We start from the raw sequence: 10,013 nt of genomic DNA, 5'->3' as shown, positions 1-10,013 counted from the left end.
ACTATTTTTCTAATTTTTTTTGTTTGTAAAACTATTTATTAAATTTATTTTCAAAAATATTAAAGAGTATTAACGGTAAAAATAACACAAAATAGATATTAGTCTAAAGGGACATAGTTATCATTTTTTACTCTAAAAAAACAATTTTCCCTATTTTATTTTGCTTGATTTTTCAATTTCTTTATGCTGGTCGCTAGACTTGACATAGTTTAAGTCATACTTCGTTAGATCTTATCCCTTGTTCTAAAATAATAACCATAAGAAACCCAACAAAATTAAAACTTCGATACTCTTTCCACATGGTTGTTTTTAACTTTTTAATAATAAAAAGGAAAAACAAATTAGGCCAAAAAAATGGTAACTATGTCTCATTAGACTAATCTCACATACTTTATGTCCCACTAGACTAATTATTTTCAAAATGACAATAATGCCCTCAAATTCAATTAAAAATTCGAAATTACAATTATCAAAACAATTGTAAATATTAAAATATAATAAATAGTTAAAGTAATTAAAATAAAAGAAAACATCAAAAATCCTCGAATAAAAAAAACTTAAACCTACACTTTATGTCCTATGATTTTTTTTCTTCTGAAAATTCTATTTTTTCATATATGGAAACTGATATTTCCAAATATTTCTTTTTCATATTTTTTGAAACTGATTATTCTTATCCGTAGAATACAATAAATTTGTAGGACTCGGTTTCTACAGGTTTTTAGATTTATAGTAATGTGTAGATTTTGATTTTTACATATTTTAGATTTACAGTAAATCTGTAGAACTTGTTTTCTACAAGTTTTTAGATTTATAGTAATGTATATATTTCAATTTCTACAGGTTTTAAATTTATAGTGATCTGTAGATTCCGATTTCTACATATTTTAGAGCGATAGACTAAGTGCAGAATGTGTATTCTAAATATTTTTAGAGTACTATTATTTATGTAGATCATGTATTCTAAACATAGTAGATTTAATGAAAAAAAGTGAATTTTATTTTCTACTTAGTAGAATGTCAATTCTACTTTATGTAGAACATAATTTGAAATTATGATTTAAATATTTTTAGAACTGAAATAAAATACCACTAAGTTCATATATGTATTTTATCAGTAGTTACTATTTTTCTAATTTTTTTAGTTTGTAAAACTATTTATTTGATTTTTTTTTAAAATACTAAAAGGCATTAGATGCAAAAGTGGTACAAAATAGAAATTAACCTAATGAGATATAGTTATCATTTTTTGGCATAAAAAAACAATTTTTCCTAATAAAAATGCATGGTTCAAAACCCAACTAATTCTTTAGAAAAAACAATACTGATGGTTAATCCTGCTCCAAATTTTCTAATAAATCTTAAGATATAGTTTCTTCTAGTTAAATACTCTCTTTGTTTCGTCTTATTTGATATTTAAGGTTAATGCACAAAAATTAAGAAAGTACCACTTTTTATAAATTTATCTTAATAAAAAATGACAAATAAGTTAGCTAACTTTATTTTAGCAGAATTCAAAATTATGAATGATATGCATAAGTCTACTTTTACCAAACCAACTTTTTGCATTAGCTTATCACTATTTGGTGCCTTGGTGGTATTCTTCGTAGTTGTTAATAATGATGGGCGTTCGGGTACCCGTTTGGGTTCGGATCGAGTATTTCGGATTTTTTGGGTATTTTGGTATATAAGTATAGAACTCGTTCGGGTATTTCTGTATTTCGGGTCGGGTTCGGTTATTTTTAGTTCGGGTTCGGTTATTTCGGATCGGGTTCGAATATTTAGATTTTGAAAAAAAAATTAAATTTTTCATTTCTCAAATTTCTTGTACTTAAAAAAATAACTTTCACTTAAATAATTTTTTATTTTTAATAGATTGAATGGTTAATAGATTTGGACATAACATTTTGAAACTAAAAAATACATTAATTTAGTTATTTTTTTTAAATTTTGGATGTAACTTTTTGTTAATTCTTCAAATAAAAAAATTTGACATATATTTTAAGTGAATAGCAAATCATTTTCTACGTAATTCTATGTATATCATATGAACTTAAAGTATGTGTAGTGTCAATATAAATATTTTTTTTATAAATGAGAGATATAAACTAGAAATATATGGTTAATTATACATATGCATGTTCGATTATCTTTGGATATCCATTCGGGTTTGAATATTACCCGTTCGGATTCGGATATCCAATCTCTCCTAATTCAATATCCGTTCGAATATTTTGCTACTTCGGTTCAAATTTTAGTTCAGATTTTTCAGATCGGGTTCGGGTGCGGCTTTGGATATCGGGTGAAGTGTCCACCCCTAGTTATTAATTAACAAGTTTTATTTACAGATCATTCGATATCCCTCTATAAAGGAAGTTTCAAATGAAGAAGAAAAAAACATTTCTGTATAAAGAAAGATTTTGAATAAATCCCTAAAAGTAAGGTAAACGTACCGTATATAACTAAATGTATACTTGAATACACTATTGAAAGTTTCCATTATTCCAAAAACAATGAAATAAAAGGGAAAGAACAATAAGAGAAACAGCCGTTGTTGTACGTTGACTTTCAATCTTTGTTCTTTGATAATTTTTCCACATAAATGACGTGTTTTTCTGTTTCCTATCTGTTTCCCTCTCACATGGTCTCATAATATCTATATATACAATGCATACTCGTCTCGTTGTTAATATATATATTCATCAAAAAACCATATCGTTATTTCAAGAAGATGGCTGATTTGGATATGGAGAGGAAGATGGTATCTCCCAAGAAGCTCCACGTCACCATTCCGGAGCTTTTTGACATCTCCGTCTCCTCTCCCATCTCCTCTTCATCCTCCGCCGCCGCTTACGAACTCTACCTCCGTTTGCCGGAACTCAGAAACATCTGGTCCTCTCTTGGCTTTCCTCAATGGGTCACCGAGCCGGTCCTCAAACCAGCTCTTCAGGCTCTTGAGATCACTTTCCGTTTGATCTTGACCGTTGCTTCCGACACACGTCCATACATCAACCGACAAGAGTGGACCCGACGCTTGGACTCGCTCGTCACAAGCCAGATAAAGATCGTTGCGTCACTCTGCGAAGACGATGACGAATGCGTACCGGTTAGCAATGGCTGGAGCTCAATGAGCCTGCTGTCCGAGATAGCCACGTGTCGGACAACGGAGAGCATTGGTCAGAAGATCTTGTGTACGGTCGAGAACGAAATGCGTTGGTGTAAGTATACACTCGGTTTAGGTGAACCGAACCTAGCCGGAAAACCGTATCTCCAATACGACGTCGTTTGCCGCCCGGAAGAGCTACAAAGCCTCAAGAACAACCCTTACGCTGATCATATCGGGAATCAAGAAAACCAAACGCTCTACACGATTCACCAGATTCTTGAATCTTGGATTCACGTTTCACTGAATCTCCTAAACCGAATCGAATCAAGAATCGACGAGGCGAAGTTTGAAAAAGCGTCTTCCGACGTGTACTTGCTAGAGACGATATGGAACCTTCTGAGTGAGATAAAGGATCTACACATTCTGATGGATCCAGAAGACTTCTTGAAGGTCAAGAAACAGTTAAAGATCAAGTCTACATCACAAAACGACGCGTTTTGTTTCAGGTCCAAGGGGTTAGTGGAAATGGCCAAGATGTCTAGAGAGCTCAGACAGAAAGTGCCAGCTGTCCTCCAGGTTGAGGTGGACCCTACAGGAGGTCCGAGGTTGCAAGAAGCTGCGATGAAGCTTTACTCGAGTAAGACTGAGTACGAGAAGATACATTTGCTACAGGGGATGCAGGCGGTTGAGTCTGCTTCCAAGAGATTCTTCTTCGGGTACCAGAAGCTAGCGGCGACGATGATGGGAAGCGCGGAGGCTAACGCGAATAGAACGGCGGCGAGTCATCACGAGACGTGTGACTCGCTGACTCAGGTGTTTATGGAGCCAACGTATTACCCGAGCCTAGACGCTGCAAAGACTTTCCTAGGAGAGTTCTGGAGCAATTTGGTTTCCCGACACTGACACAGACTAAATTAAAACACTATCCACAGATATTGTAACACTACTGAAATTTTTTGAAACATGTAACGATCAGTATACGAATATATATATAAAACTCATTTTTACTTAGCATAAAACGAGTTTCTTTTCTCACAGTAATGTTACAACAGTTACAATAGGGTACATCATACACTAGGCTAGAAAGTGAAGAGCAGCAGTAACCACAGTGGAAGAGAAAGAACAATCACCAGAACCATAAACTACGACTATCCACGGCTTTCATTGAAGTGTATACAAGTGGCATTCTTCCGAACTCTGCTACAAACCGGTTTACGCAGTGTGTTCTTTTCTCTGTGTGCCCTCCTATGCTACTGATTCCTGTTGAACCTATTTCATATATCTTACCTACAAGAATCATGCCAAACGATCAGGATACACTCTTCATAAAAAAAGGGTTGCAATGGATTACCTTTAACCCATATAGGAGGAGCGTTTGTAGCATTTGCGATAAGGAATGACATTGCAATATCTTCACAGTTCCTATTATTAGATGCATCTCATGCTTAGTCAGTGTGTTCAATCAAATAACCAGACATACAAAGAAAACAAGACAAGGAACCTGTTCTTGGTTGTGAATTCTCTGATAGATGCAGGCATGTCGTTCGTGTAAAGCCTGAGGTACTTTTTGTGGAAGAAAGCTGCCTTTGAGAGTACCATGCTATATGTACCACTCCACCAAACAGACCACCATCCACTGTACGTGTAGTACTCCGCTTTACCACTCTGCAGAGACTGAACTTAACTTTCTTATTCCAGGTATAATGAAAGAAAGATGGTTCCAAACAGAGCTCTTAAGAGCAAACAACTTAAAAGAGAATGCTTTTTTTACTATTTTGGTACTGTAAGCTTCTTAAAGAAGGGGTCATACCGATTGTTCAGGCCAATGCACACGAGGCACGAACCCAACCATAGTCTCCGGAGCACTCTCCCAAACATTGAAAGCAAAATCGACCGTGTGACAAGGGAATATAATATCATCATCAATCGAGAACACAGCGTCTGTTTTCAAGTCTCGAATCTCTTTAAACCTATTGTTCAAACTATCTTCCTTGTTTACATCAAACACAAGCTCAACCTCATGTCCATCTCTAGCTTTCTTCTTTATAGCCTTCTGAAGATACTCCTTGAGAGACTCTGAAGGAGGCTTAGGCTCACTCCACACAATGTGGATAGAGTCAAGCCGAGAACACGACGCGTAGTGTGAAACAGACTTCTTTAACAGATCGTATCTCTTCCATGTGTTCATCAACAGAGTATAGCCTTTCCTGAAGAGAGATTACTTTCCTAATTAAGAATCCGAGAGTTGCTATTTATAGATCTAAACCAAACTTAGTAAGATTTGCAGTTAAAGGACACCTTGATCTGGAGATCTGATCCGCGACGGCGATTGAAGTGTTGAACCACGGCCGTGAAGATCGGCAAGCGAGTGTGATCAACGCGAAGGCGATGCAGGAGAGTAGGAGGAACTTGGTGCTCCTCGCCGTCACGAACTTGCGCAGCTTGTGATCTCCGCGGCGGTAGGCTCCCATCTCTTTAGAGACGTCTCCTCCTCCCATCTGAAAATAACGAAGATGAGTTTGAGGTCGTACAGAAAGTAGATGCGATGCGAGGCGTATGATTTTGAGAGGAAGAGGAAGATGAGTTTGAGGTCAAACCGTGTTGAAGAGCGAGTCGACTCAGTCTTCGTTCTCAGGCGGAGTTTTTTTTTGGTTTTTCATTCTTTTTTTTGGTCATCGCGGCGACTTATCGCAGATCAGAGACGACGGAGTTATCTGGTGCGGCGAGGCGCACGGTAAGAGAGAAGTTTATAGACACGTGTAAGGATTTTAAGCGTTACTGTTAGCTTCATTAACCACGTTCTTGACGTTCCCGATTCCTTGTTGACGTCGTAAACTGTCTTTCTCTTATGTTAAAATGTGGAAGGTAAGACGGTTAATAGAAAATCCTTACACGTGTAAAAATAAATTTCACTTTCATATATGTTTTTTTAATAGAAAATAGTGTTATTTTTTCTGTTAAACATATAGAGAAAATAGTAATTTCTGTGGTTGTAAAGATGAGTTGAAAATGCTTTAAAAAAAAATAATACTGAGTTTAAGCTGATGCTAAATTATTGAAAAATAGAAGAAGACGTATTAACTGAGTTTAAGATTTTTTTTTTTATTTTTTTATAATATCTTATCTTTATTGATTTCAAATCAAATGTAATATATTACATGAATCATAAATTACATCAAGAAAACTTTTAATAGAGATAGCAGTAACACGATGCTTATTAACGCATTCGTAGGATAGGCTGATTCGCTAGCTTTTTTCCATTTCGTTTTTGGTCTTGTAAGATCTTTTTTGTGGCTCTCAGTTCTTATGAGTAAATGCCATCTTTTAAGAAGATCATTGGATGCGATCCATCTGTTACATCGCAATCCGTCCCAAACACTCCCGCTGCAGGAGATAATATGTTTTGTTGTAACTATCCATGACGTTGAGATTCTTTTTTCTTTGAAACCAATAACGCCATAACTTCTCTTTTATTGATTCGTCAAGACTCCATAAAAATGTCATCCCCGGATTCCAAATTCGCCAATCAAAGTACAACAAATATCTTATGAATATGAATAGCTGAGTTTAAGATTTATTTCAAAACTAGTAACACGTAATGTTAGTTTCGTCCAAAACTGCTAAATTACCAAATCAGGTGAGTTGAGTAAAATCTCTATAGTCACACTATGTCTTAACTAGAGTATTATATTGGTTATTGGAGATGGTTGCAAAGATTAAAACGTCACTGTCTATTGTCAATACAAGTTTTTTCAGATCATAACAGGTTTAAACAATTTGTGTATGCTTTCCTATTTTAGCAACAAATTACAAAGGATTGTTTCTATACTTGCTTCCTCGTCTCTATGGCTTAGGTTCATCTTCATCTTGTGGAGTAGTATCAGAAGAAGCAACTGACTGTGCGAAATCAGAATCCATTATCACACCATCCATGATATGAACCATTATCTTCCCTCTCTTCAACCCCATCTTCTCCGTCTCCACACCATTCACCACAAGCCCACCACCATTTCTACTCTTCCTCCAAATCTTCAACGTGAAACCACTCAACGACTCATACGACGCCGTTTCGTCTTTCCCCACGTCTACTTCCTCCACTCTATACGGAACAACAGCGAAACCTAAGATCCTCGATACGACGGCGTATGTGTTTTCTTCGTCTTCAAGTGATTTTGATTTCCTTGTGTTGTTCGGCTTCGTCATCCCCAGATCTCGATTGAATGCTTTCTCTGACGGTACAAAGGCAGTGAAAACCAGATCTTCGGGGAGCATTTCGACCATCGTGTTCCCGAAGAATCCAAGTTCGTCGGAGAGATCGGCTCTAAGTTTCCCGGTGATGATGATCGGAGGTGATTCCGGTAATCGAAGTAAAGAGAAGATGAGAATAGTTAAAGAAGAAGTAGTGATGAGGAGAAATAGGAAGAACACTGGATTCTTCTTGATGAGAAGTCTCCTCATCGTTTTTCTTCTAATTGTGTTGCACTGATCTCATCGATTTAAGCTCTCTTGTGTTGGAGGTAGAAGAAGAAGGGAGGTCAACGAGGAGTTGTAATTTTAAAAGTTTATTTGGATTTAAATGGGCTTCTCACAGTTTTGGCCCGACTCATATTTTTATCTTGAATCCCAATTTATTAATATTATATTTTGGAGAAAACTTAAAATACCACAAAAGCGTTTAAAATTGCATAACATCAACAATATAGCTCTAATTAAAATTTTCTTTCCATGTATATCCTTGATTTTTTGAATGTTTTGGTATATGAGTAAGTGTAAAGAATCCATCTTCCAATAACAGAGATTTTAATAGAATTAGAGAATAAAAAAATTGCATATTTAAAAATCTATTAACCAATAACAATGAATTTTAGTAAGAATTTAAGAATCCGCTAACCAATAAAAAAGGATTCTGATATTTTTAAAATCTTTAGAAATCTGCCTTGCAGTAAACTCCCTTAAGTTTGATGCAAACTAATTCTAAATCGTAAAGTTTTCATAAGTTTGATGTAAAAATAACTAATGAAGATTTAGTAATGACCAATTATTGTGGAATTATGTATGTAATTATCACATTAAATTTCCAACACATATTATGTATCTTATTCGGACTCTTTATTTTTTTCGTTATCATTTTTTTTTTTTTTTTGCTAATGTCTTCCTTATTTTTTACATATTTTTTCGCAAACATTATTTATTCTCTCTAAATAGTAATAAAAATCAATATTAATTTTTTTTTCAATCATAATATTACCTTATTCACTATATTATTTGACTTAAATGCAATTTTTTAAATTAAAGTTCTCACATGTCTCGTAGCTTATCCCTCTCCTTGTGTGATCGATACTTCGTTCTTTTAAGATTGGCGATTTCTTTAATTATTATCTTAAGAGTAGTTGGCGGCACCGGCTTCGTGACTCCATACACTTTACCAATGTAAGTATTCACAATATATAAATTAACGGAATGTTCTCCACTCATTTCTTTTTCTTGGACTGCAACTCTCAAAAGTGATGAGTTGCAAAAGATATACGACTATAACGTGAATTTTTGCAACATGAAGTTGAGCTGCATTCACAACCAAGTTTACTACCTTAAATAGCAAGCATCTTCAGACGATTCTCCATTCTCTTTTTTTTTTGAAAATTGTAGTTGAAATAGAAACCATGCCTTTGTATTTAATTACAATTTCTCTCATCTCTTTTCTTTGTACGATTACTATCTTCAGAGAAAATTTCCTCAATCGGTGCTTGAAAACAAAATACAAGGAAGATGAAAGAGATTTCTGAATTAGTGATAATAAATACTTGATTTTGTGCCCAAAGAGTTTTTTTTAATTACCGTCTTTCACTCTTTTTTTTTTGTAGTGATAATAAATATTTGTACAAAGTTTGTATGATTGCTCTTTTCAGAGAAGTTTTCAGAGAATTTTTCATCTTAACAATGTGTCTTATCATATTAAGATTTACATTGGTTTAAAGAGTTGTTAAAATGTATGAGGATGTGTCTTTTTATCTTTAAAAATTGCATATTTTAAAAAGAAGTTATCAAAATGCCTAGAGATCTATACTTTCATAATGATGTGAATTTTTATCTTAAAATTGTAATACACACTTTTATATTTTGTGTGTTTTCTAAGATAAAATCACATGAATTAATAGGTAGTTATGGATAGTTGTTCTTAGTGTAACCAGTATAATTAATTCTAGATTCTCCTCCTATTTTTAAGGTGTGGAAATAATGTAGAATCTGTCTTTTCATCAAAAAAATTATACTTTTTCAAGATATATTTTAAGACGTCTTTCATAATGATGTGCATTTTCATCCTTAAAAATGAATTGGTTTTTAGAGGTTTAAAATGTCTAAGGATATGCATTATCATTCTTATCAGTCGAAATATGTGTGTGTTCACTATAAAAACTGCATTAGTTTTCAAGCGGTTGTCAAAATGTCTATAGTTATGCTTTTATATATGCACAAATCTTACCATTCTAGATGTGTTTTTCCATCCTAAAAATTGCATTGTTTAAAAAAATTGTCAAAATATCTAAAAATATGTCTTTTCATCCTAACAATTTGTTTCTTCATCATATTAATTGTATGAGGTTAAAAGTTGTCAAAATGTCTAAATATATGTCTTTTCATCCTAAGAATTGCATTAATTAAAACATTTGTTTTATGCATGAGTTTGATATTTATTTAGTGAATCACTGATTAAACGAAAATGAGAGATGATTTTTAGCGATTTAAGTGAAACTTTGCAACCAATTAAGTGAATCATTGTATCTTTTGGTGGAACAGTTGCAAATGATTAAATGAAACATAGCAACTATGGGTGAATATAAATTTTAGTGAAGAATCAATACAATCTTTGGTGATGAACCACTGAAACTATTGGTGATTGTAGTATAAG

At 34.0% G+C, this 10,013-nt stretch overlaps 3 protein-coding genes across 4 annotated transcripts; 1 reads left to right on the top strand and 2 right to left on the bottom strand.

Annotated features, from left to right (window-relative positions):
* The first annotated feature begins 2,504 nt into the window (after window positions 1-2,504).
* LOC106415770 (nematode resistance protein-like HSPRO1) lies at window positions 2,505-4,125 on the top strand. The gene has a single exon (XM_013808023.3). It carries the CDS (start codon window positions 2,732-2,734, stop codon window positions 4,007-4,009), a length of 1,278 nt encoding a protein of 425 aa, XP_013663477.2. The 5' UTR covers window positions 2,505-2,731; the 3' UTR covers window positions 4,010-4,125.
* On the bottom strand, window positions 4,095-5,938 carry LOC106368129 (glycosylinositol phosphorylceramide mannosyl transferase 1-like). Of its 2 annotated transcripts, none has more exons than XM_013808024.3 (6): window positions 5,704-5,938; window positions 5,405-5,604; window positions 4,917-5,313; window positions 4,608-4,780; window positions 4,458-4,528; window positions 4,095-4,393 (listed from the first exon to the last, which is right to left on the bottom strand). In XM_013808024.3, the coding sequence occupies exons 2-6, from the start codon at window positions 5,602-5,604 to the stop codon at window positions 4,233-4,235; spliced, it is 1,002 nt and encodes a 333-aa protein (XP_013663478.2). In that variant the 5' UTR covers window positions 5,704-5,938; the 3' UTR covers window positions 4,095-4,232. The 2 variants fall into 2 exon arrangements, with proteins under 2 accessions (XP_013663478.2, XP_013663479.2); XM_013808025.3 differs by having other exon boundaries at window positions 4,608-4,771.
* An 882-nt stretch (window positions 5,939-6,820) lies between these two features.
* Window positions 6,821-7,647, bottom strand: BNAA09G35390D. Its single transcript, XM_048741175.1, has one exon. The coding sequence runs from the start codon at window positions 7,562-7,564 to the stop codon at window positions 6,950-6,952; it is 615 nt and encodes a 204-aa protein (XP_048597132.1). The 5' UTR covers window positions 7,565-7,647; the 3' UTR covers window positions 6,821-6,949.
* Window positions 7,648-10,013: the final 2,366 nt, after the last annotated feature.

The sequence above is a fragment of the Brassica napus genome, chromosome A9, assembly GCF_020379485.1.
Source record: "Brassica napus cultivar Da-Ae chromosome A9, Da-Ae, whole genome shotgun sequence".
NCBI classification, from domain to species: Eukaryota; Viridiplantae; Streptophyta; class Magnoliopsida; order Brassicales; family Brassicaceae; genus Brassica; species Brassica napus.
The sequence above is the reverse complement of the archived record's forward strand: the minus strand, read 5'-3'. Positions and strand labels throughout refer to the sequence as shown.

Bases quoted from the DNA above. Each gene is read 5' to 3' on its own strand.
- LOC106415770 (XM_013808023.3), top strand. From the start codon at position 2,732: ATGGCTGATTTGGATATGGAGAGGAAGATGGTATCTCCCAAGAAGCTC.
- LOC106368129 (XM_013808024.3), bottom strand. From the start codon at position 5,604: ATGGGAGGAGGAGACGTCTCTAAAGAGATGGGAGCCTACCGCCGCGGA. The intron at 5,314-5,404 runs GTGTCCTTTAAC...ATCTCTCTTCAG, and splicing joins GATCAGATCTCCAGATCAAG to GAAAGGCTATACTCTGTTGA. The intron at 4,781-4,916 runs GTATGACCCCTT...AGTTAAGTTCAG, and splicing joins TGCATTGGCCTGAACAATCG to TCTCTGCAGAGTGGTAAAGC.
- BNAA09G35390D (XM_048741175.1), bottom strand. From the start codon at position 7,564: ATGAGGAGACTTCTCATCAAGAAGAATCCAGTGTTCTTCCTATTTCTC.